The 26,882-nt window shown below is 43.0% G+C and overlaps 1 protein-coding gene across 1 annotated transcript in view; it reads left to right on the forward strand.

The window, feature by feature from the left end:
- The first annotated feature begins 301 nt into the window (after window positions 1-301).
- Window positions 302-26,882, forward strand: part of ABCC3 (ATP binding cassette subfamily C member 3) — a 34,867-nt gene continuing 8,286 nt past the window's right edge. The window contains exons 1-8 of the mRNA XM_026090554.1: window positions 302-354; window positions 14,269-14,445; window positions 16,215-16,340; window positions 17,216-17,353; window positions 19,081-19,206; window positions 20,010-20,071; window positions 21,277-21,408; window positions 25,556-25,774. Coding sequence (XP_025946339.1) covers window positions 325-354; window positions 14,269-14,445; window positions 16,215-16,340; window positions 17,216-17,353; window positions 19,081-19,206; window positions 20,010-20,071; window positions 21,277-21,408; window positions 25,556-25,774 — 1,010 coding nt within the window. The 5' untranslated portion in view covers window positions 302-324. The remainder of the gene's footprint in view (window positions 355-14,268; window positions 14,446-16,214; window positions 16,341-17,215; window positions 17,354-19,080; window positions 19,207-20,009; window positions 20,072-21,276; window positions 21,409-25,555; window positions 25,775-26,882) is intronic.

The following is a 26,882-nucleotide window of genomic DNA, read 5'->3' on the forward strand; positions in this document are numbered from 1 at the left end:
GGGCTCCCAGCCGGGCTCGGGGGCCATGGGGGCTCCTGGCTGGGCTCAGGGGCGATGCAGGGCCTAAGGAGGCTCCCGGCCGGGCTCGGGGGTGACATGGGGCCTGGGGGGGGCTCCCGACCCGGCCTCCGAGCCCGGCCGGCGCCTCCCGGCCTGAGGGGGCGAGAGCGAGGGCAGCTGGGGGCGGTGGCAGCGCTTCCCGCCGCCCGCGGGCCGGGCCGGGCCGGGCCGGTGCGTCCCCGCCCCCGGGCCCGCCGGGGAGGGACGGAGCCGGCTTCGCCCGGCGCGGGGCGGCGGGAGGCTGTGCGCGCCGCGGCCGCGGCCATGGAGGCTTTCTGCGGGTCCCGCTTCTGGGTAGGTGTCGCCCCCGCGGGCTGCGCGGAGCGGAGCGGGCGGACGGGCTTGCACGCTGGGGCCGGGCGGCCTGTGGGCTCGGCTCCGCGGGGCCTCCTCGGAGAAAGCGAAACCTCCTGGCAGCGAGCGGGGGGCTGCGGCTCTGCCCCGCACCTCTCCCCGCGTCCCGCCGCGGGCGCGGCCTTCCGGGCCGGCGGCGCCGCGCCGCTGAGCCCGCGGGCAGCCCGCAGCGGTGCTCGCAGCCCCCCCCCGGCAGCAACTTTCTCTTCTGGGGACTCTGCGAATTCACTCCAGAATCGCCGCCGCTCCCCCCCCCCCCCCAGGCGCCTGGCCGGGGCACAGCTGCCGCGTTTAGCCAAGGTGCTGCTTGCTGCTCTCCTGCTCCCTCAGCGTGGCTGCAGCTGCCCGTGGGCTCCGCAGCGACGGCCCCGGCAGCGAGGCGCTGCTGCCTCGAGGCGACGCCGCGGAGCGAGTGGTCGCGGTGCCGCCGCTGCCCTTGGGGCTCTGGCTGGTGTCTGTGGAAGTGCTCCGTGTTGCGAAGGAGTAACGGGCTTGTGGCAGCGGAGGGTGGTCACAAGCATCGGAGGTTTGCGATGACTTAAGTTCGTGTTTGGAGCCGCCAGCCTTCCGGAGGGGCTGCTTGCAGCAGGCGCTGGGATGGGACCCGGGAAAGTTGGGAGGTTGCTGCTCTGGAGTGCTCTGATGGCGAAGCGTGCAAACGCCAACTGCTGCAATACAGGGACTTGGTGCAGGATTTCCCCAAAGCACACAGTAAGGGCATGCCGTTATCTCTCTCTGTTCCGCGTAGGCAGACACTTTACATCGTATGAGGTCGTGAGGATTTGAGCGTGTATGGTTGATTTGGAACTGCCCGCTAATAAATCACAATTTGTGCGTGTTGACTTGGTGTCTGGGTTGTGTTCTCTTGGAACATACTGGGTTTGCTCAGAAGAGAGTTTTCCGAGAAAAGAGTAGCAGAAATGAAAAAGAATGTGCGAAGATAAACCACTTATTAGGAAACGCTAGAAAGCCATTAAAGTACCACACAAGCAATTGGCTATGAGGACTTAGCTGAGCTCCATCTTTACATAACTAATTATCTCTCAAAATCTGTCTCTACATCACTTTTAGAACAGGACTTGGGTGTCTAAGCCCCTTGGTTACATTTCTTCAGTCTCAGATTTAATTTCCGAGCACTCTGCACGCTCTGTTACAACAATTGGTGGATAAGCTTGGTCAAACAAGTATTTTCACCTCTTATTGCTATTATAAACACTTACAGAACAGGAACAAGCACAAACAGATCAACACTGCTTACTAGTTATTGAGTGCACAGGTCTTTTTGCTGTGTTGTGTCTATTATACGCTCTCCTCAGGTACTTCTTATTAATACTGCTATGGCTTTTCAAAACAGGATTTGTAGAAAGTGACATAAAGGTAATTCAGGGAAGGGATTTTGATTAATAAAAGTTTATTTCCAGCCTAAATGATGATGAGTTCTAATTGTGTTTAACAAAACATATATAATATACGTTCAGCCTTGCAAGGAATAGTAGTGCAGATGTTGTTAACTCCAGCTGTTGGCTGAAATATGGTAGTCTGGGTTAGYTGATTAATACTTTTTTTAATCCAAGTCTATGAAGGAAGATGTCATGCATATGTTACAGGGCTCTCCAGAATTTTGTGTGTGTGTGTGTGTGTACATATTACATCCTGACACCTCGACGTAAAATATTGCTAAAGAATAAAAATAAATTGATTGAAAAGAGCAAAGCAATGTTCCTTAAACAAGCAAACAAAAGAACCTTCCTCATCTTTGAGGAATCTTTCCTCCATCCCTTTATCACTTACTGTAGGAGCAGGGCCGTGAATTATTAGATCACAGGCAGTGTTGGGCTTTTCCTTTAGATCTCAAGGCTGGGTGGGATCATTCTGGATAAGTCCACATAATGATTCCTGTGTCAAGCCCAGTAGTGTGAGATGTGTTGTGTTCCTGTGATAAGATACTCTGGTGGCTGATTACCGTACTGCTATGCAACTCACTGTGGTTTCACACAGCACTTCGGAGACGTGGTCCGTTGTCCCTGGTGAGCCTCCAGTGACTGCAGTAATACGAACTTGTTTGGCAGAACCTGTCTTTGGGTTCCCATTCATCTTATTCCATGTATCTTTTGGACAGGGGGGAGAGTTTTCATGGAAAGAGTCTTTTTCTTGTTATCCTGTACCAATGACTTTTGATATTAAGTATGAGATGGTAAGCCAGTGATGAATAATGGGCAAACTAAATACTTAATAAATTTAGACCAGTTCTGTTTATTTGGAATAATCCGGGGTTGCTTACTTTCAGAACAACTTTCCATCTGCTTAATCATTTTAAAAATGGTGCGCGGTAACTTGATGAAATGGAATATGGGACCCAATGTGGACTTGGTGACCCAGGAGTCCTAGAGCTCATTTTCAGTAGCTRGCGGTACTTTCTATGTTAACAGGAGTGTGTACAGTGATCAGGTTTTATGAGAAGGATTTTAGGTGGTGGCCATGAGGATGACAGTGCTGTCACCTTGAAATGATTTGCTTTGCAAATACGCTGTTCCGCAGGAAAACATGGGTAGAGGTTTCTTTCTGAAATATGTTCACAAACGCTGGGGTTCCTCTCTCTCTGCTGTTTCTAGTACTGTAGTGTTTAAGTACCCTTGAAGAGGGGAGGGGACCAAGGTGGAAGGCAGTTAAGTGGTCTACGCATGCAGACTAATGGTGTTCAGCCTTGCAGTTCAGATCAAGAGCTTGATAAAATGTGAACCAGTTTTAATATTCTTCTTCTCATAGCTGATGAACTTAGACTCTTTCCTTGTATTTTGTCAAAAAAATTCTGAATATTTTTGGAAGCTGAATAACGTGCCAGTGTCAGTTTTAAAATTGTTTAGAGGAAAAATAATGTTCCTTTCAAAAGGAAAAATGATGTTCCAATTTAAACAATTCTTTGCTTTAGCATTTAAATAAACTACTTTTCTGTTAAAAGATCAGAGTTGAAACAAAACACTTCAGAATTACCGCATGAAAATGTTTTGATTTAGCGAAATCGACCTTAAAAAATGATTGCTTTAGCTTGGATTTTTTTTGGTTTATCAAGGGTTTTAAGGTTTCAACTCTTCACCCTGATGCAGGATGGGGAATTTTGCTGGAAATGTCAAAGGGTTGGGTTTTCTGTGTTTGTGCAGTGGCAAGATCATTTCCTGCTCAGCCCATTTTAGAAGTAAGAAACTAAAGGAAATGCTGTAGGTCACTTTATAAATTTATAAAAGCGCCTGGCTTCCAGCTCCTGCTTTACCTGTTGAACATGCAGTCCGCAAATCATTAGCACAAATCTCAGATGTTTATATGCATATATACATATATATGTGTGTGTGTATAGTATATATTTTATTTACATATATGTGCGTGTGTATAAAGAGGAGCAACTGGAACATTATTTTTCAAAACACAGTATGTGTAAGGTGAAAACCTGACTATTTAGAAATACACAGTTGACTTCACTTGTGAATTAGGAGCTAATTATTAATATCTCCTAGCAGCATACCAGTGCGAAGTGTCTTCTGGGGAAAGATAAATGTGATAGCGCATATCTGTACAATGCAGTCCTTGGCTATGTTATTCGCTATTGCCCACAATTGCCACAATTGCCTACTGTTTTATCACGTCACCTATCTGCTACTGGAAGACCGTGCCAGGTGACATGATCCACAGGCAGTATACTTAAGAAGTGGACACTGTTGTGTCATTATGTCGTTGTTTGTGTCTTCCACTGTAGTAAAACAAACACCAGCGGCTCCCCCAAAGGTGAATAAGACCCTCTGCTAGGAAGAGTTTTGCTGCAGCCACGTCCTGGCCAAGCAGCTAAACAGCGTGAGCCGAAAAGCCTCAGTTGTGTTTGTCTTTCTGTGGCTCAGTTTCTCTGGGTGAGAAGAGGCTGTAGGGAGGATAAAACATGAAGCAGTCAGCAGTCCGGGGGGGTTGGACTAGACTAGGACTAGATGATCTCCTGAGGTCCCTTCCAACCTCAACCATTCTGTGATTCTGTGAGTACTTGAGTGTTGTGATGATGGGTCGTATAAACACCTTAGCCCACAGAAGGACTGTAAGAGTCTCAAGAGGCTTAAGCAGCAGCTTGGGTTTTTTATCAGCCTGAATAGGAAGTGGGAGAACAAGTGATACGGTGCTTTGAATGAGAGACCGTGACTTCTGGTCTTTTATAGATGAGATCCAGGCTTGTTCCTTTTGATCTTCTTTAGCCCACAGCACTTGGTTTCCTCGGCTGCCCTGTGTCTAGGGATGCTGACAAATGTATCCTTTTTTCCTTGCATGTGGAGTGCTGATTCATTTTTCATCCAGGGGCTCTTGAGTAATTCAACAGGAAGTTGCAGCAACTTGCAGAAGTAAATAATACCTCCGTCTTGTCTTCGGCAGAGCCTCATATATAAGAACACATGCAAGCAACCTTTTAACCTTTAGGTCTGCTGATAGACCCTCACTTTGAGTTATTCTGTGAAGTTTTGGTCGAGCTGGACTAAAGGTCATGCCGCTCTCCAGAAGTGCAGCTTCCTGCTTTATTGGCCCAAAGTGCCACCCTTCTCCCCTCTGTGTAGTTTCCCATCTTGGTTTCTCATGTATCATGCTTGAATCTTACTTTCAGTTCAAGATGCCTTCAGGTAGCTGTGGGAAGGAAGAAAAGCTTATGTCAAGAAAGATGACAGTGTACTTCTTGTAATGCATCTACAAGCTTATCTTAAAAAAAAAAAAAAAAAAGTGATTTGGCTTTAAATTAATAATGAAGCATAGAATTTCAATTATTTTGTTACATTTTGAACTAAACTAGTTCAAGCAAAGGAAGAATGAAGAGCAAGGTGGGAGCAGGTCATTTTAAAGTAGAGATTCAGCAGCAGGGCGGTGTTGTCCAGACTGGCCGTTCTTTGTACGTTAGCTTCCCCTTCCACCACACTGATAAACGCAGAATGCTCCGTGTTTATAGATACTTAAAAATAATACAGATTTCCACATAATCTCTGTTAACTGCATCCGCTTTCAGATAACCAAGTCCCACTTCTATAAATCTCTTCACAATCACAGCTTGGGCATCAGTGTCCTGTCTTGCATTAGATGGGAGGTCAAAACAGGTGACTATAATGGTCTCCTCAGACGTCAGGTCTATAAAGCTATGCTCTCTTAAAGGGTAGCTATGTTGGTAACATCCTGCTCTTAAAAGCAATAAATACTCAAGTGCAAATCCTCAAAGGATATTAAGACTCTTGAATTGAATTGAATGGAAGCTATTACTAAAGGAGCYGGGCCTCAGATCCTGTGATGTCGAGAGCAGCGTAAATATTTATCGTTAGATCTGGAGTAACCAGGGCCTATTGTCGCTCGTCTGTGTATAAGCAACACGAACTCTGTATTTTTAAATCTGTCTGGGGAAGAACAAAGTCTGGATTTGAGACTTGTGAGCAAAAGTTATCTCAGTGAAAGCTGCTAATATTAAGGATTTATGGAGTCCTTCCATGAGAGTGTGCATTAATGAACCTCATGGAAATTACATTCATTTTGGGAGAATATGTGGATCGTCACCACCAGCAGCTGACTACAGCATGGTTGTGTCCCTCATGAAATTCCAGGTAGCAGAAAAAAGGATTTGTAGAAAAAGCAGTCCAAGAGGAGGAGAATTGTTTTTATTTGCAAGCCCACTGCTGCTTTGTGGGAGATGCTTCACAGAGGCTTTTGCCTCAGAGACTGTTTTGGTGAACACGGACACAAAAGCCTGCTTGTCCCTCCTTTCCATGTGCTTCCTGGGGAAAGAGATAGTAACTCTGAGGTTGCCTTGAGGTGGAGCAGATGGTATGGGAGCCTCTTGTAGGGTGGCAAGGTCCCACACCTGCCTTTCCTTAACTGAGGTTTAAACCCCCCCAGGGAGACTTTTTCCGTAGCAAAACTCAAGGTCAAACATGGTCTTCAGCTTTCAACGCGACTATTTCTCCCTGGTCACAGCACTGACTTTTCAACTTAAGTGACACAGCTAGCAGGTGTAAAAGCTGAAGTATCTGGGGCTTAGAAATTCTTTCAATGGTGCCTCCCGGAACAAAACAAAATTTGAAAGCAAATCGGAGTCATTTGTGGAGCTCCTTAAGATGGAGCTTATTTAATCACTGCAGGTAAGAATACAAAGCATTTCAAGGTGAGCCTAAACTACGTGGTAGGCAAGTGCTATACCACTGGGGGAATAGCCATTTCCTTTTCACCTGCTTTAATTTGTAATGTATTAAAAGAAGAGATTCTTGCTGGTTAAAATATGATTTAAGAAAAAATTCCTTCGAGAAACATGTTAAATGGGATCTCTTTTTTTTTTCCAGTCAACTGAAGTTCCATTTTTCTCCTGATAAACTGCTGTGACTGTGATGGGCCTTTATGCAGTCACATGTTCTCTGGTTGAGCTAAAGGACAACCCAGCAGGCAAGCAGCCAGAGATCTTCCAAGGAACATGTTTGTGCTGTTGTACAGTCGATAAAGCCCTGATTCGGTGTTGGGTCTGTGCTGGCTGCCACCTGTCCCCGTGCTGATCTCACGGCAGCATGAGGGCCAAAGTCAACATAATAAAACTTGTCTCCTTTACGGTAATGCCACATGCTGCTGTCATAAAGCTTTAGAACAGAATAAAAAGCAGGAGGGGTGGAAGAAGAAAATTATTTCATAAGAGGTGGTTCAAATGTAAAAGTCATTTTGTTTCAGTGGTAAAGTTTTCCTTTTCTCTTCCAAATTTTCTGAGAATGCCAAAATACATTTGACATTTGTACAATTTAAAAAACGCATAATTCTCATTTTTTGCTCTACTGTCTCTCCATTCCCCCCCCCAACTGAATGAGTTGTATCCTAGAATCTCCCCCACCTCTTGCACGTGCAATTTTTTTTCCTCATTTATTTCCCTTTGTTATTATGTTCGTCTACTACTGGAAGAAATATAAAATGGAAAATTGTGGCAAGCAATAATCTTCATATGTAGCATTACTGTTCTGGGTCTGTTTTTTCTCCCTTTTTTCTCCTGCCATGGTATAGAATTGGTCCCTCTTGCTTATATGTTGGTGAGCTGCAAAAATTCACTTTCCTCATCTAAGCCTCTTTGTGGTGAAGTGTGAAAGTGCTGCCTCATTTGGATATTTCAAGCATCATTATTTTAAGCATTTTGCAACTGGGCCTTTGCTTTCTCATAGAAATTCAGTAGTGATGGTCCTCTGCTCTGCATACCAGCACGAGCTGAGCAGATCCAGTTGCAGGATGTGTTTACAGCTCATAGTGAAATGTGGAGTTTGTGGGTGTTGAAAATGAAGTTTTCGGCTTTACATTCACATCGCTTAGTTGGTGTTTTACGAGCTGTGCATGCAGTTTGCTTGGGGTGAAACAATGTGCCCATGCTTCCAGAAACGTTCTACTTTTGCTCTGTTTTCTGTGATAAGCATATTGCTTTCACAGTCACTCGATCCCATCTGCTTTTTTTTAATCTCTGAAGTTTTTTGGCTTCCCATCATTGCAGGCAAACCTTTGGCTTTAGAAGAGGGGAAGGGAGGAGGGAATAGTTGAAAGGGTACGGGAGGGCATAGGAACCAAGGTTTCTCGATTATGATACCTGTAGTGGTGCTTTGCAAGCTCTTATTCTCTCTGAAACTACTGTCATGGGTTAGGGCCAGCCTGTGGAGTTTAGTCGTCTTTGTGAACAAAAAATGACTGAAATAAGTAGGTCTGCAGATTGGGAGATGAGTGAGGTTTGAACAAATGGGCCCCAAGAGCATAGCTAGAGCGTAATGCTCGTCGGCGTTAGGTGAGCTTAGGGCAATTCTGTGAGTGCTAAACCAGGCTTAGTCTTAGCATTAATGGTTATTGCCACCCAGAGCCTGTCCTTTCTCCCTAGCCTGCTGCTGGATGTGACAGCTCACAAGACTCGGCACTCCTCGAATCACTGTCACTGGTCCTGTTTCATTTTTCTCTTAATCCTGCTTTTGATTTGCGAGCATTCTTATCTCTTTAGTTTTGCTGTGCCCTTCTCTCTGCAAGTCAATAAATGTCCTTCTGTCCCAACAAGAAGACTGCCTGCTATTAAAACAGTTGAAGTAGTTGGACTTTATTTTTCCTTTAGGTATGTGTTGTCTTAGATGCAGATGTTCTGTTTTGTCAATTCCTACTTCTCTATGTGTTTTTAAACTATTGCTGCTTTTCTGATAGCCCAAGTTCCCAGGATCGTGTGATTCTGGCAGAATGAGAGCTTGCCTTTTTCCATCCTTCTTGCTCATGATGGCAGGGAAGCTCTGAGCTTATAATCTTACAACCCAAGAACTAAAAGGAAAGGAAAGAGAAACTTACTGTTTTATATAATACCAGTTGCTAAGCTCGTACCTTGATTTTTGGATGTCTGGTCCACAGTTGTCAAGTGCATTGTGTCGTCAGCACTATTTGTACCATGGAAATTCAGCTCAAGCAAAAACCTGTGACTGATTACTCCAAAACCATAAGCTATTTCCTATAGGCCATGAAGTCGTGCAAGGTCTTTTTGATCCATTAAAATAAACTACTAAAGATGCTTTTAGTGTTGGAGAAGAAAGTTCAGTGCCCTGCATGGTGTCCTTCACTGATGTAGATAATTATTGCGGTGGATTTTGTAAACAGAAAAATACTTTTTCTTGTTTTCATTTGTGTGGGTCATACAGTAATATAAACACTTGTGTCCTTTCAGCCCCACCTTTTCCCAAGGAATATTGCTATGGCATTGCAGTAGAGAATGTCATTATCTCTTGCCCTCCTTAAAAAAAAAATTGTGAAATTGGGCGAAGGAATTGTGCAACAGTTGCTGTGGATTAATGAAGCATCCTGCTCTTTCTGTGCGTAAGGGTGAAATTGTTCCTCTGGAAACACAAATGAATGCTCTTGCTCTGAACGGGCTACTAGAAATTAGCAGCCTTCCAGAGAACTTGAGCAGAGCTTATTTTTTTTGTTAGTTTTAAAAATGATTACTAGAGTTTGTGCTGAAGAGTTTATAGGCAGGGAGGAGGACCTGCAAAAGAACTTAGAGAAAACCGAGAGAAAACCATCAGCATTTTTTTGCCAGGCTGTGCAGTGAAATTTATTGGCAGGATATCTACCACCTCTTTCAACAGAAGAAGGGTGGGAAGACTTCTCCTCAGCACTTAAATTCTCACTGTCAAGTTCTTTCACAAGAGATGCTGACTGGCAGGGAGGAGTTGTTACTTTCATTTATTCACTTCCCTGGCTTTTACTCTTCCTGTACACCTCCTGTGTCTGCTTTCCAGTTTCTTTTAATCTTAAATAACCTGTCAACTAGTGATAATGGGCAAAGAATCAATGGTATGGTGTATATTAACCTTGGATATTGTGTCAACGGCACTTGCACAGTGGCCTTCACGTTCCTAGCAGATAAAGAATGAATTTGTATTTCCTTTGACTTTCACAATTCTTTTTACACTACAGTATTCTTGAAGGGAAACGTGTATTAATGCATCCATTCAATGACGATATTGCCCAAGGCTACAGCAGATRTTATTAGCCCTCCCTAGGATTTGGAAGCCCCCCTTTGTAGGCGGCACGAGGGAGCAGTTCTGCAGTATTGGCTGTATGCCAAGTGAAAGCAGTGCGAGGCACTTTTATTCTAAACTTCTGGAGTAGACAGGGGTTTGGTTAAGAGTTAAAACCAAAACCAGGACCACAACTGATCTTTCCCGGGGGGTTCTCTTAACATCATCCATGGGGTTTGGGAAAGGGATAGATAGGAATTTCCCTGCTGCTGTTTTGCAGCCTAGCTTTGGGCTTTGTTTGTTCCTATTTCTTTGAAAACTGTAAGGGATGATGYGCAAGAAACTCGAGTTACCTTATGTTGTCCTCTCGTTTCCTTTATGGGCATCATCATTTTTAAGCATGGCCTTTTCAAAGGAGTTTTCTTTGCCAGAGGGGAAAGTGTGACAGAAAGTCACGTCTATTGAATGCCTCCCCTTAAATTAAGATCATGCATTTAAATCTGGTCATCTAAACTTAAGTCCTACTGCACCCCATGGGTTCTTGCTAGGAGGGCTGTGTTTATCCAAGGACTGTGACTAGAAAGATGGGTATGATTCAAAGCTGCTGCAAGGGGCAGTGTCAACGATGCTCTGGAATGGTCAGCAGAAAACCCCGCTAATCCATAGGCTGCAGTCTCCAGGGGATCCCTGCTCTGCTGTGAAGCTGTAACAAACACTTCTAGTCTCTTTTCCCATGGATGTTTTCATTGCATTTGGGTATTATTCCAAGGTTGAGCAAATCCTGTGGCCAGGGCATTCAGTACGTTGGATTGGTTTTCTAGCAGTGCTGCATCTCAGCAGCAGCCTCTCACATTGCCTGCAATGCTGCACCCAGAGAGATGCCGCTGCTCACGGATGGTTGCCATGAACTCTCCTAGCAGTTGGGGGGTGCCACGGAGCGCAGCGGGCGTCTGGGCTGGGCAGAGGGCACGGGGCTTTCTAATGGGCTCTTGGAGCACCTCTACAAAAGGTGGCTGTTAATTATCACTCTAGACTTTGTTGCTTGTGGGGAAGCAAGCTGACAGCGATGTAGTAAGCCCAAAGAAAACTCTCGAAGCCAGACCGCCCAAGGTGCATGTGTTCATCGTCAGTCAGAATGGGATGCAGGAAGCATTTAAACTTGTTCTGCCTACCAGGACCAAATTCCGAGTATGGGAAGGCAAAGACAGATCAAGCAGGAGCTTTAAAGATATGAATCAAAGAGCTGCGTTGCCCCCGACCGTCGCTTCTTGTGTGTGTTCTCAGGGTTGGAGTTTCATTGCTTTACTGCTGAGCTGAAGGCAATTTAGTAACACTTAACAATGTTGGCTTGGTCCGAATAGATAGCATTGAGACTTTGCGACATATCCTGATTCAAAACGAGTTATTTAGAGTTGGAGCAGATGTTGGAATCTATCTTGTTAATGTGGTGAGCTATAGTACAGCCATGAACTGGAACTGCCAACACTCTGAAAATAGATCAAGTTCAGTAAAAAATGTGATAAGAAACAGCTTTCGTGTTCCCAGATGCAAATTTTGTAGCGTGGTCCCTGATACACACTGAATGGCACGGCAGCATTGTTCACTGCGGTGTCATAGAGAAGTTTTGGGGAGAGCAGTACTTTGTGTGGAATTACAATGCTAAATGCTTTGGGCGCTGTGTCTTCCAACAGGAACCCCTCTCGTCATGTTCAAGAACGGAAAGAGTCTGCTCTCAGAAAACACTGTTTCATTGTAAAGGGACCTTTTTGGAGAAACGGATCTGTTCCAGGAAAATTTGTTTATCTGGTCCAGGATGGAATTGGACCTGTGAAGGCATTACCAAAATAGCCAATAGTCAGGTCTGTTGCCTTGGATGTGAGATCCGAGTGCAAGTGTCTGCTTCAGTCCGGACCCCATTTCCCATGTGGTGTGCGAGTGTTGAAGTAGCGGGGCTGTTGTTGGTTGTCGAGTGGATGCTGCTTCTTGTACTTTTACGTAATTTTGGAAACATTCCACTTTCATTCTCAGGGATAATTCAACCATGTTTCAAAATCTTTTTGTGCTTCTTGGGACAGAATTTTTGTTTTCTGGCCAGCTGTATTTRTAAGTTCAGAAATGCAAGTCCTTTGCCTTGTTTAAATAAGARTTAATGAAAACCTTTAAATGGCTTGGCAGCCGTACAGTCTGTGTCTTGGATACAATAGTCAGCTTGTGCTCGGTCTGAAGTGAATGGACATCTGGGGCAGTTTCTAGGTGGCTGTCAGACAGAAAGCCATTTCTGGACAATTTGGTCTTACAGTCATAGGAAAGGTTTAAATTAGAGTGCTTTTTTTTCCCATAAGTTTTCCCCTAAGTTAAACAAAATGCTCTTTTTATTTTGTGCTAYTCTTCCTCACCTTTCCTTTTTCCAGTGTTTTCTCCAGCAAGCAAAAGGAGCAGGGGTGTAAACAGGCTCAAGATATTGCTAAACCATATGTAACGTAAAGAGAAAATGAACATTTTGTTGAATAAATGATAGTAGATAAGTTCCTGCTTTGGAGCTAAGGGACTCCACAGCTCCAAACGTCTAGAGGGCATCTCCTGCCCGCGGCAGGGTGGTTGCTGAGGAAGCTGATCAGGTTGGAGATGCTGAAATGTTTTCATGACCAGCCAAAAGTGGGTGCTCTTTAAATGTTATCTTCCTTTCAGCTGCCAGAGACATCCTCGTTGGAAGAAAACACAGAAATAGTTTGAAAATGAGGTTGGTTTAGTCTTGATCTTGTATTCAAATTGCAGTGTAATTGCCTCTATACCGTTGATTCATGACTGAAGTTGCCGCTAGATATGGAGAAACCAGTTTGAATAAATGGAAATGTTTTTATCCCCTTGTCCCACACTGGTTGCTAATGTCATACCTCAAATGGAGGGAGCCATTTCTCAGCTGGCCATGTGTGAACTCCTTGGCATTAAAGGGTGCAGCTCAGATGCAGCTAACGGGTTTGTGCCACCCTTCGCCACTTCCAAAGGTCTCTGCCATCCACACGTCATTTGTGCCAGAGCTGGGCAACAGAATTGTCATAGTTCAGCCAAACCAGATTGCAACCTGCCAAGTCTCGTAGTTTCATTATACTTCAGAGCATTCTTGTGTCTTACATGGGCTAGTCCTGTGATGTTTGTCCTTTCTGACAGGTCATGGCTGAGATCCAAAGACTGTAAGTGAATTGTGGCTCTTCRGTTCTCTTAAAATCATGTTACTTTCAGCATCCAGTCTTTTTTGCATTGGTAAAAATGTGGCTAGAAATACTTCTGAAGAATTTCATGTTTAGAGGAGTAGTCATTCATTTATAAGGGGTGGGGAGAAGTGGTTTGGTGTAACTGAAATATACTTCTATTGAGAGCTCGCATCCAAAAATAATTAGATACAAGTAAATGATTCTAGTACAGAGATAAGGTATCTGTGGTTCAGCTATGCCTTAGTTTTATCATGTTTGTTARTAATTGTACAACAAGATAATTTTACATTTCCTGCAAGTAAGTACTTATCTGCCACATTTGAGATGACACATCAGATGGTGACATGCAAGTTGTGAATTTCCAGTAGGTTTGATAAAAGAAGGTCCCTTTAACTATAATGAAATTTCTATTTTAGTCTGAACTTGTGTAACCATATGTTTGCACATGGTGCAGTCAAATCCTTAGGTAGAAGTTGCATGTGAGAGTCTTGGTGTCCAGGGCTGCAGATGGAAAGCATTGCTTGGAATGTTTGCAAGAAAACCCGTATTCCTCAGTGCGTGCAAAATGCATTCCTTTTACCTTTGTTTAGAGTAGGGGAGTAATTGCAGTTGGAGGCATGTGAGTAAGAAGGTCAAAATCTTGGTCACAAATGCAGGGGGGGTTTTCCAGGTCAACAGATGGTTGATCTAAATCTGATTGTTTTCTCCAATGTTTGACATGGTTGCTGGAGGAGTTCTCAAGTCTAGGATTTTGCCTCAAGAGCTTTGTTTAGCAGTTGTACTCCGGGCTGGGAATGCCTGAGAAATGCTGGAGTATCATCAGCTGCAACTCAGCCCTAGCAAAGACTAAGAAGCAGAATGGGTTCATCTGCTACAATATATAGGTCCAGCTCTGAGATACAGGAGGGCAGAAGCCTGTTTTAGGTTTTGCCCAGTATTTTTTTAACTACTCTTAGACCTTTTACTTTAGCAGGTTAACCACAAGTGGTCAACATTGGTATTTTTGGGAAGCCCTTGCTAAGGCCAAGTGATATTTGCTAACTCCAGCAGAATCTGGATATAACTTCTTCAAGCACATGTTCCAATTGGCAGAGCTGCTGCCTCTCTATTAATAAATACGTGTCTCATCTCTTTTCCAGGATTCTAATATTTCGATACACACTGATAATCCAGACCTGACACTGTGTTTCCAGAATACCGTCCTAGCATGGATCCCCAGCATTTATTTATGGACTGCCTTACCCTTTTATCTTCTCTATCTAAAGCACTATAAAAGAGGATACATCATACTTTCCATGCTGAGCAGGTTCAAGACGGTAAGATCTTTCTGCAATTCTCCACAAATAATGTGTAGTTTTGAGTTCATGGATGTTAGTTCAGTAGCAAAGCAAGTGCTACACTGGGGTTTAAATAAAATTCCCTCTGATTTCTGGGAGAACTGAAGAACTTACTTATAGGGAAGAACAAACATATACAGATTTCTGAGGTACCGAAGGATAGCTCATGTCTCAGGAAATCCGTAATCACTTCCACCAGAACTCTTGCTGATGGGCTTCTTGAACATGCTGTTTTCCTATGGCAACAGGTATATGTGGAAAGTGTAGCTTAAAGGGTAGGGCAGTATGATTTCCCTACAAATTTTCAAAACAATCCTCTCCCCCTTAGTCTGTAATTTTGGAAGCAAAAGCTGCCGTTAGGAATTTGAAGGCTAATGGCTGAATCAAGCGATATTAGAAAACTCTCATTTAAGATGAAATACAATAATGGGCTAGTTAAGTAGCTTTTAATTAAACACTTTGCATACAGATCAGGAACTGCCTTCTGAGATCCATTAAACCCAATAAGCCCCATCTATCATTTTTCCTCTCCTTCTTGTGTTAAATATAGGTATTGCCAGCTGTTACTTTCCCTCTTCTTCCCTGTCCCCAATGCACACACGTGGAGTTTGCATTATGATTTGATACACAAAAGGAGGAAAGGAAAGTAAGAAACAGCTGGTGGAGAGAGATTAAGACTTGTGGAAAGCCAGTGCAATGTCAATGATGTTGCTATTTTTATGAGTGAGATTGACACTGTTTTGCAATACTTGAGATTGGCAACGTGCAAAAGACCGTACAACCACTCCTCTGCCCCTCGAAGGGCAGTTTACTGTAGGACTGGCTTGAAAATGGTCAGACTTTGGTTTTAATCCTAACAGTTTTATGATTCTTTTTACCCATCTCCTTGTTCCCAAGTTATCGAAGGGTCATACTTCTCAAATTTTTCTTCCACAACCACAAAGACTGGGAACATTAAAAGGAATTTAAAAAYTGCTGGAATTCTCATGTATTTGAAATGACTTGTGATGCAGAGAAAGTCAAATGATGTCAGGAAACTCGCAGTAAATTTTTTTTTGATCTGTGAGCACACCTTTCTGGGTCAAGAGAGGAGTTTATTGTTTTGCAGAAGGAAATTTAGCCCTTTGTCGAGCCAACGCCATGCTGCTTCACCCTTACTTAAGCTTTGGACCATTTAAATCTGCARAACATAGACCTTAAGCTAGCTCTAGTGAAATTTTCGTCTCTTTGCAAAAGTAAGCACAGGAAGGTATTTTTTCCAGACCATTCTACCCACCTAATAGCTATGAGGTTTCATCCCCATCCTGTCCCTAAGAGATGGTTGGCTCTGGTTTATAAAAGGATACATCTGAAGAAAGCAAACAAGTCACTTGCTACAGGCCATGAGAGAACTGGGGTTATCCTGGAGCAAAATTCCAGGCTTCTGCTTCAGAGCATGTCTGTCTTTAATCTAGATGCCGTCTGTGTTTCAAATTAAAACCAAATAGTGTGGGCAAAAATGGTAAATAGATTGGTCTTTCTCCTGACTGTGTTTGCAACTCCCTTGCAAAATAGTCAAGACTGGATCGTTGGTTTGAGTGCAGTGGGATAGTTCCACTAGCCTAAGTTCAGCTGATCAACGTAGTAGTGTTGTTCTATGTACACAGCTTTGTCTTGCTGGAAATCTGTGAATTATAACTGTTTTGCTAGCTCTGGTTGCCCTGGAGATGAGTTCACCAAATGCTCTTTCTGTTTGACTCTATTTTCAGGTGTTGGGTGTCCTGCTGTGGGGTGTGAGCTGGGCAGATCTCTTCTACTCTTTCCATGAGGTCCTGCAAAGCAGAACTGTGCCACCGGTCTACTTTGTAACTCCCCTGATCGTTGGCATCACAGTGGTTAGTAGCCGTTTCTGTTTATTATGACTAAGAGGAATAGCTCTTACTTACGTGGATAAAGGGGGAAGCCAGTTCTTTTGCATTCATTGCCTTATCCTGTACTCTTTCAACTGAATGGTTAGTACTTGGAGAACTGAAACAAATTTTGCTTACTGAAGAGGCCTCAAATCTCTCATGTAGCTTCAGCTATGTATGTCTTATATCTTTATAATAGAGAGGTTGTTCTGCCTCCCAGCTTACTACCAGCCATTTCTCCAGGCTTGTGACCCAGGTGTGGAGAGAATTTGGGTATGACTTTGCTTAAGCTGGGAGATATGATAGCGCACAGCTTGTGCATTGTTCGGTGTTGCATTGGACTTTGTCAAACAGCATCTCTTATCTAGTGGTTATTCCTCTGCAAAGCAGAAACAAAATTGCTTTGCCCAAGATGCCAAACAGGCTCAGGGCTGTTGTGTGAAAAATGAAACGTTAAAACTTGCCCATTGAGCTTTTAATGCTCTATGTAAGAGATTTTTTTCTTTTTAATGCTGTTTTCTAGACAAGTTGTGATCGTCCATCTGGACAAGAGAAACATCATCTCCTAAAGCTGTTTAAAATGCTTGTAGCTAATATGTCCTGGGTACTAAATTTGGTTTAAAAATGAGTTTCCAGAGCAGAGACTCTGAAAACAGTAAAAACAAATTGCTTGGTAAAGCTGTTCCCTGCTTCCCTTAGATAGAGGAAGTTCTGCTGTTGGCTTTTGTGTGAAGGGGCCTCATTTCAAAGTGCTCCTGTTATCAATGATGACTGCAGCAGCTGCCAACGGAAAGCGCGACTAAGGGGGGGGGCAGCGAGGTGGGATTGTGTTCACGTGTTCCTGTATTTACTCTCCACAGCTCTTAGCTACGTTACTTATTCAGTACGAAAGGCTGAGAGGAGTGCAGTCCTCTGGAGTACTCATTATCTTCTGGTTTTTGTCTRTGCTCTGCGCCGTGGGGCCTTTCCGGTCCAAGATCATGACTACCACAGCACAGGTAACCTCCCATCCTTGTTAGCGCTTGGAGAACAGGAAATGTAGCATTAACATGTCTTTGAAGGGAATGAATCACCTAGTTTGGAGTCGAGTCTGAACCTGGCTTTTGCCAGAAAGAAGGCAAAGTGAGGCTACCTTGCCTTGACTCAGACTTGTTTAACTTGAAAGGAGCTGGGATTTCTCATGCAATGTATAAAAACAGATTTTGCTTAGCCCAAGGCTATACTGAAAACCTGATAGATATCTGAAGGCTTGTAGCAAGACTGTATATTAGAATGGACTCTTCAGCTCCCCTCGCTTTGGCTGCCCCCTTTCCCTACCATGCTTGAATAAAGATGGGTAGTGATCAGAGACAACGTGGTTTAATACCTAATGTCCCTTTCTAGCTCAGGCAGCTTGGCCACATTATACAACTCCATAGACTCTCCTTAGTCAGTGCCTGATTTTGTGAGGACAGTATTTTGACTCCTACTGTGGCTGTAAATAGAGGAAAGAAAGGTTAGAGGGAGAGGAAAGAAACCTGGATGTTATGATTCCTGTTTGAGAACATAGCAGGTTCTCCCACGGTAAGAAAGTTGCTGTGTTTTTCACTGGAAGAAATTTTGCTATTACGAAGTAGGGCAAAGCAGGTTGCTTCACTGATTAGTTCATCAAAGGCTGGGAGTGAAAAACAGTATTTGAAAAACATTAATGTGGTAGCTTCGCATCAGTGAAATCAGTGTTGATTCTGTCTGGTGATTTCTTTTCTATTTTTTTTATAACTATTAGCAGCATTATCCTTTTACCATGGATCTTGCTATGCCAGGCTGTTATAAAGGTTCCAGCAGAGCCTGAATTAAACCCTAAATGACAGTCTGTGCTGTGCTCCTTCAGAAAATAGCTGCAATCATGATAAGATTGTCTTGTACACAATTTGATGTCAATTTAAAGTACACTACCAAAGAATAAGTACCAATATTAAGCTATCAGTGATTGAATCCTAAAGCAACTTAAAATTACGGGCACAGAGCCTTAGAATGGGTGTGGGCAATGCTGCTTTTGCTCTTGCAGCTTCCAAGGACCAAATACTCTCTTTCTCCTGCTCTTAAGGATTAAACATTTTATGTCACCGATGAGAGCACTCACAAATACATTAGGGTATAAAAGAACTGTATAAGGGACATACTCTTCACAGCAAGAAGCTTTAAGTCAACCACAGACTTAGATGAGCAGGAAAGGAAATCTCCCTAGAGCAGGTTGTACTGTAGTTATTCACTGCAATGTTTTCTTGCAGCTTCTTCTGGAAGCATTTCACGCTGACTGCTGTCAGTGACAAAAGATACTAAACCAAATGGATGTTCTCTGATCYGGGCTGACAATTCCTATGCTAAAGACATGATCTTGCAAGAACCCCTGGAGGTGATTTGAAAGGATGTCATGTAGCCCTGATTCCAGAGGGTGTCTGTGTGCAGCTAAGATGCATAAGCACTTTGATGTCGACAGGAGTTAATCAAAAGCTTGGAGATGAGCGTGTTCTTAGGCACTTTATTGAGTATGTGCCTACATTTGTAAGGTAATTCCTGCTAGGAGCTACTCTGCAGTATTGAACTGTAGAGGGAGAAAGGAATTGCCAAAAGGAAGCTGGAAACATCAGGGTGTAGAGGAAGAAAAAAAAAAAAGAGGAGTGATGAAAACAGCCATTTACTCTGTGTGTTTGTTTTGTTTTGTTTTTTCTCTCCCCACCCCCAGGGCCAGGTAAATGACAGGTTCAGGTTTACCACGTTTTACATCTACTTTGCCTTGATAATCATTGAGTTGATCCTTTCATGTTTTAAAGAAAAGCCTCCATTTTTTTCTCCTGTTAATACAGATCCTGTAAGTATTTTTACTTTACTTTATTTGCATTTTACAGACTTGTCATGTTTTGAGAGCTCCACTGAGAATACTCAGCAGTGAAACTAGCTTTGGACTGTCACTGAGACTGCAGCTGTGACAGTGACCCCATTAAGAAACACTGGGGTATGGGGATTGATATTTGGATCTGGAGCCTTTTTGCATTATACGTGCCATCAGTAATGACTGAAAGCTGTGTATTAAAAGCAACTCTCCTACTTGCTGCTTCACAGCAATTTAAATTGCATTTATGAAAATTAAAGTGTAGTATTAATTATTCCAACAGGGGTTTTTGGAGGAGGTGGCCTTCTACTTGCTTAACATTCACTTAGAATTGGCTAAAGTCTGTCAGGGTTGACTCAATAAACCATTCTATATATATTGAGAATAGATATGGAAAAACATTAATAACAGAAGATATCAGTGGTGCCACAATTTAAATTTCTCCAGTTCATAAAATGATCTTTATAATTGAATTTATGTTTGAACTGAGCTGAGAGAGAAGTCGAGTTCATTTCTTAAATGAACATTTCAGAAACTTTAGAATGACATTTCACTTTATGTAAGTATGATTTAAAGGCAATATGTGCAGCAATTGTTAAAGAATAAAGAGAGTTCTGTATGAGATAGGAAATGAAGGAAAGAAATTTTATGTGCTGTTAGGACATAGACGCATACATTACTCTCAGTATACCAATACTGATCAAAGTAGACTGTGTTCTTATTAAAGTAATAGTAAATGTCTTGCTCCAAATAATACATATTTTTTTCTATTTTTACCATAGAATCCATGTCCAGAGTTAACTTCAGGCTTTCTCTCCAGATTGACGTTTTGGTGGTTTACCAGGTGAGCTTCCCTTTTCAAGCTGTTGGGCAGCTGACAGCCCCAAACTCTACTTGGGGTATGTGTTGTGCAGGATTACCCAGGACACGGAGTCTTTTCCCTGCAGGTAGTCGATGCTGGATCTTTCACCCACAGGGGTGTCAGCACTTTTAGCAGTTGCATTTTTACAAGCAGCTTTCAGAGCACTCATACCATCCAAACTACCTCTCAGAAAAGTAGTGGCAACAACYGTGGCAGGACCAACAGGATATGCAGTCTGGTGGTGCTTACCGTGGGCTGGAATGTAACCTGAAACATGATGTAAGAGCGTGTTGCACAACGAGATTAATATTGGCAACCTTTCACCCACCCGAGGATGCATTTTGTTTCCTGTTGAGGTTTTTGGGTGAATGCTTTTTATAAAGAGCTTTTCTGTGCAAGAGGGAAAGTGAATTGGATCATTTGGGCAAGTGGTTACTACCAACTGACACTGCTGTTGTACAGTATGTGTATTAAAGGTGCAAACTTGAGATTGGGGTTTCTTTCACTCCGTGCTAAAGAAGTGGGACGGCTGTGAAAGGTCATGTTAAGACCCATTTTTTTCCATAATTGTTGAGGGTTTTGAGATCTTCATTCTTCCATCCATGTAACTTTATTACCATGATAATAACCCCATAAAGCTCTTTGCAGTGAGAGAGTGAGATCTTCCTAAACTCCAGTGATTTTGAATGTTCAGTTTCCATGTAGAGATTAATGGCAACTAGGTATTTGTGTCCCTTGACAAAATTTCATTTCCGGTTGAGGAATAGTTTTCATTTCAATGATACTTTTCATTTATTTGGGGAGAGAAATCTGATTTTCCTTTAACTTCTGTGAGCTTCACTTTTGTATTTCATTCAGCTCTGACAGTTAGTTCAGATAGGCTTAGTTGTTTTCACTTCTAAACACCTCACTGTTTTCATGTAACAGCACAGTTTTATTCAAACACTTATTGTCCTTTTTTCTTAAGTGATGTTTTCAGTAAAATGTATGCAATCTAAACTACATGGCATCCTTTCCTTAATTCCGAAATTGAAGATAAGGAACAAAGAGAAATGGAGATGTAATTATTGTTCTTTCTGTAGAGATGTATCTTCTTGCTTTTGTTAGCTAAATAGTCCCAGAGTTACTAGTAGTGCCTTAAGTGCTGTTAGCCAAACTGAGTTGTGCTGTTTTTTTTCCATATGCAGCATGGCAATTCTTGGTTACAAGAGGCCCCTTGAAGATAAAGATTTATGGTCTCTGAATGAAGATGACACTTCAAAAATTATTGTACAGCAACTGAGTAAGGAGTGGGACAGAGAAAAAGCAGAGTGGAAACAGTAAGTGTGTGAACATGCAGCAAATGGTGCTTGATCTCCGAGTCGTTTCAACACTAATGAGCTGTTCTTCCCTGAAAATGAGCCAGCTAAAAATGGCACCAACCTCTTTAACCCATCTGTTTTTTGTTAATATTAACAGTCAGATTTGCTTACTTTAATATGTCTAGGCAGAGGCAAGCGGGAGCCCCCTGGGTCTTGTGTACCACCTACATGCTTTTAGCTAGGTGCCGAAGGCTTGTCTGCGTGGGCAGCTAGTGCCCTTTGCCATTATGGAGAAGGGCTAAAGATGTGGAAGCAGAAGGGAATGAGTTGGATTGGGGAAAACGAACAGCTTTCATCACTGGGTGGGTAAATGTCTAACACCGTAATTGCATCCCTGCTGGGCATGTTCAAACACAGCTTTTAGGCACCATAAGAAATCAGAAGGAATTCCTGATCATCCCCATCATGAGGTTTTGGCCTAACGCTAATTTTAGCCGTAAGGTTCTTAGCATTGAGCAACTCTTCACTTCCTCGCAATAAGGATATGAAACTACCACCAACATGTGTGTGGGGGGGGAATTTCTTAAGATCATCCAAGTTTAAGAGCTGAGATCTTACTCCTGTTGCCTGGGAACTTAGCAGCAAAATTCCCATAGTCTCCAATGGGATCTGGGATCAGGGTCAGAATTTGCATATAGTTAGCGTGCCRGAGAGGATATCCTTTTGATTGCACGTTCTGTCCTAATCTAATCTTAAAAAGTATCTATTGTGCAACTGCATTTCCTCCTCCCACTGGGGAGTGTCCAAACGGTTTCCAAACAAATAGATGCACTAATGGTGTGTTTCAAGTGAGAAATGTCAATAAGGAGGAGGCTTGCACTTCCATTTCCTTTCATTGTGGAGAAATTTCTTCTCCATGTGGAGGCTTTCCTCTGTTCTCTTCTGCACGTATCCTTGCCAAATTGGAAAGACCCTATTATTTGATACTACTAGGAGAGAGTTGTAATGTTTTGGCAAGGCTAAATGTGGAGTAAGTTCCACTTTGCAGCTAAAATTTGAAAGTTTTCCAATACTAACACCAGCAGCTTGTCCACTAGCTTTGTGTGTGTGTGTGTGTGTTGTGGTTTTGCTTTGGGTTTTTCTTTATGTTTTCATAATGTCTCCATTTTTGTGGGGTGGAATAACATGCATTGTCTGGGTTCTTGTCTTTTGGTGCATAGATATTAATCTTACTCCCTGTGGCATTTATATAATAATGGCACAGCCATTGTGCAGAAGTGTCTGGGGTCCAGCAAAACCTTTGCTAGGAAACCAGAAACCACGCCTGGGGTTTTGTCATGGGCTTCATTGCATTTTGGAAATCATTCATACAGGCTGGGGCCCACTGGCAATGAATTAAGCATGAATTCTGGCTTGTATTAGACTCAGGTAAAACTCTGTGGTGACTGTATTAATGATTGGTGGCGGGGGGTGGGGGGGGAGCAAAAACAAAGCAAATTGCTGTGCTGCAAATTGCTGGGTTTCATGTAGCTTTAAAAGCATTTAATACTGAGTGGTTCTGCTTATTCTACCATCATCAGTAGGTGCTTTCAATTACTTTGTGTCAAATAACACTAGTGATAGTTGCTTGGGAGCCATTGTAAATGCCTTTTTTTTTTCCTTTCCCCCCCCCCCACTTCTGTTGATCTGATATGCTCTGAGCAAGCTTTAATGACACTATCTTAAAAATGCTGTGTCAAGCTGTACATGTGTGGAAAGTGACACAGAAAACACCCCCAGTGTACACAGTGGTGACTGATTTAAAAATTATAATTTGCAATTCTGGCCTTGCTAAAGCTTCAGACATATTTCTTTGTAATGCATAACACATTCTTGTTCCTAAACCTACAGAATTTTTGCATTTTGCTTCACTGCTCTCCCTCAAAGCATTCTTGTGAATTACTGTTCAATAATTGCTAAGAATTCATTAGCTATGAAGGAATTACAAAAGGAGCAATGTGGATTTAAGACAGAGCGTTGAAAATAATAATAATAAAGAGCATGCAAATCATATTTTCTCCTGTGCTTCTGGTCTCTTTGACCGTATGGGTGAAGTCCCTGCTCGCTCGCTTTACTGATAAAAGTGTGTTGCTGCTTCTGTGAAAGCTAGAATGGTGCCGGCTGATGCGAGAGAGAGAGAGAGAGAGAGAGAGAGAGAGAGAGCTGGCATCTATTTCACCCTGTCTTTAGCTAGCTTCGGATTTTTAGACCTTTGCTAATGAAAACGAATTAAAGACGCAGCCTTGTCGTCACCAGTGAGGAAGCTGTGTGTTTTCCCCTGAGTTAATCAGTGTTTATTATCTGCCTTGCTATAAATAATGGAAACAGGTACACGCTTTTTGCTTTGAGAGAAAACTGGGTGTCACGAATCTTGCACACTGATGAAATCCTGACCTCACCCAGCGACCCATAGTAAACACTAGAAATGTATTTTCTCCCTTTGGGATTTTGCTGCGAGAGCGCTATTGCACTGCTGTTAGCTCAGTAATAAACATTTTTAATAGCTCAAAGCCAGGGGCAAGTCATCTTGTTGCTTCAAATCCTTCACTGAGTTTAACAGTGTGGTAGCCAGAAAATGAAGCTTTGCTCATAAACTGGCCAGGTGTGATCTGGAAGGACAAAGGCAATGTTGTTTGTTCTCGTCTGAAACAATTTTTGTCTGGTTTAGGTTCTTTTCCCCCAGCCCCCAATCTTTACTGCAAAGAAACTGGGGTTTTTCACATGCCTTCCTGGGAGAGGATGTGAACAAGTTTCTACCTGTGGATGGTTTACCACAGTGATCGTTTTGAATACCCGTAGGCTGTTGGAGTTATTGGCCTCCGCAGCCAGCCAGCTCCAAAGAGTCTGCACGGTCTTTATGAAGAATCATAAATCCAACCCTACTTGGTATTACTTATAAGACGGCACTGGAAAAATAACTTGTAAGTCTTCACTGTTCCTAGGGTCTCTTTTCCATCTGTCCTTTCTTATAAGGCTTATGTGTCCCAGACTCCAATTTCCTTCTCCCTGCCCCCTCTGTACTTTGCCTTCCTGGCTGATGTTCAGGGGATTATTCTATAGGTCCCATAGCCCCAAAGAATCACTAGTGAATCAGTGCTTGCTGACAGAAAAGCTGCCAGGCTGCTCTTCTAGAGGGATTCATGGAGGAAATAATTTCTCAGAGCATCCGCTCTTTATTTAAAAGCAACAGAAGTCAGACACATAAACCCAAGAGGTCCTTCTAGAAAACCCATCGAGAGCCCTGGAGAGTAGCGTGTACTTGCTGGGGGCATTTTTTATCAGTCAGTCTCAAAGAGCTTTACAGAAAATGTCATTTTCATTGACTTATTTTGCAGGTGGAGAAGCAGAAGCATAAAGTAAGGAGGGCTGCAGCCAGACAGGATTTAGCTTCTTAAATTCTGATTTGAGTACAATTTAGGCACCTAAACCCAAAGTTGCTACCCTGGCAGAACCTCAGTCATCTGCTGCCCAGATCTCAGAGATGGTTCAGCTTTGGTGGTGTTATGGGTGTACTCTTTCAAGTCCCCAGGAATGCAAAGCTCTAGCTTTTGAGGGCTGTGCCTACCTCCTATCTTAGCCCAGTCGGGAGCCAGAAGGTAGGTGTTTCAATGCCTGTCTCCCCTGAGGGACTCAGACTTCTGCTCTGAAAGCAGCTATGCTATCAGATAAGGCTAAAGTCTAGTACAGCTGCTAACTGAACAACAAATACAGTCTCAGAAGGACTAGGTGACGGTGCCTTCTGTGGTATGTAAATAGCAAATGGTAGAGGATTCCTTCTGGGGAAATTGGAGATTCAAGTTCAAGTCTGTGCTCTGCCAAAAGGAGTCAAGCCTTCATCCCCTACTCCTTTAGGCCATGCACTCATCCCCAGGCTATTGGTTTTCTGGGCTATGGGGATGCACCTCATCATTTTGGGTGAAGTAAAAAAAAAGAAAAGGAAACAAGACTTATCACACAAGAGTGGCCTATCCCTGAGTCCATCTAGATCTTGTCCAAAGTCTTGCTGTTGGTCAGTAGCAGAGCAAAGAGAAGAGCTGGGTTTTTGGGTGTTACTGCGGTGCCCTACACATAAGGCAGTGACATTCTCCTTGTCAGTTGTATCTAATTGCTTGGTTCATTCTCCTAGGAAAGAAGATGTGACATATATGAAGAAATCTAACCATGTGCTGAACCATGTTGGTGATGGCCCAGAGGAAGCAGAAGTTCTGATTAGAGACAAGAAGCACAGTAGAAAGCCCTCCTTTCTCAAAGCATTGTTGAGGACCTTCGGGCCATACTTCTTAATTGGCTCCTTCTTCAAGCTGATACAAGACCTACTTTCTTTCGTCAACCCTCAGCTGTTAAGGTTGGTTTACAGTGTGAGTAGTCTCTATGTGTGATCCCTATGGAGGCTTGGCTTTGGCAAGGAGAATTTATTTATTTTTTAAATGTATAACTAGTTTCCCTCACAGTGCTGCATGTGTAAGTCCCTCTGCCTTCCACTGAAATGCTATAAGACAGGCATTCTTTATTGTGGAGTAAGCTGTAAATTGAGCAGGCTTCATTTAAATGAAAGACTCATAAATCACCCATCACCAACAGACAGCTTTGGATTACAAATTACCTATTGCTCCTCGTAGTAGTCCAAAGCAATCTTTCCCCAGTTGTAAAGGATCATTTATGAAATCAGAGCAGAGCACTGCTTGCTAGATTCAGTTGTCTCTGTACATCTGATGCCCACCTGTGTGGGTGATGGCAGCTGTAGCGTGACTCGATATACAAATGAAGCGTGATGCTCAAGTACGTGGTACTTTGGCTGTGCAGCTGTCATCTGGGATAGATTTTGGAGTCTTTAGCTTAGCTGATGCATTCTCAGTCATGCATAGAGATGAGAATGTGTGTGGCATGGTTGTAATAAACCTCCATCTGAAAGAAAATAATGGTTATAAATAAAAGCAAGATCTTGACAAAAGTGGTATGTCCTCAAATTATCCCTGTATAAGAAAAGCCTTTGGTACCTTCTATCTCCAGGAGGACCAGTTGTTCAGCCTGATCCATAAAGGAGTCTGCATGATCCCCACACTTTTGTCTCTTCTAGGACTTTTAGTCCTGCTTCTTTGTGGGAAGGCACCCCAGGCAGAAGAAGCACTAAGGCTGCTTGAGGAGATCTTGGATAGGGAGCTGGTTTCACCTGCTTTACTGCACCTAGTATGTCCCATCATTCACCTCTTGCCCTGGGAGGGCTGCCTGACAGAGCCCAGACAGTGAGCCATGCATTTGAAGGCTGACCTCAGGGGAAACGCAGAGTTTCTTGTCATATTTCGTTTTCTATGAGCTCATTTGCAAATGGACTTTTTTGCTGGGAAAGCCTAAGATGTTGTATCTTTGCAATGTCGTTTGCCTAAAGTCATAACTCGGCTTGCATCCTGGAGAGCTGTTTGCTATTTATGGTTAGAGGATGTGGCACAATGCCA

The sequence above is a fragment of the Apteryx rowi genome, unplaced genomic scaffold, assembly GCF_003343035.1.
Source record: "Apteryx rowi isolate R43461 unplaced genomic scaffold, aptRow1 scaffold_86, whole genome shotgun sequence".
NCBI lineage: Eukaryota > Metazoa > Chordata > Aves > Apterygiformes > Apterygidae > Apteryx > Apteryx rowi.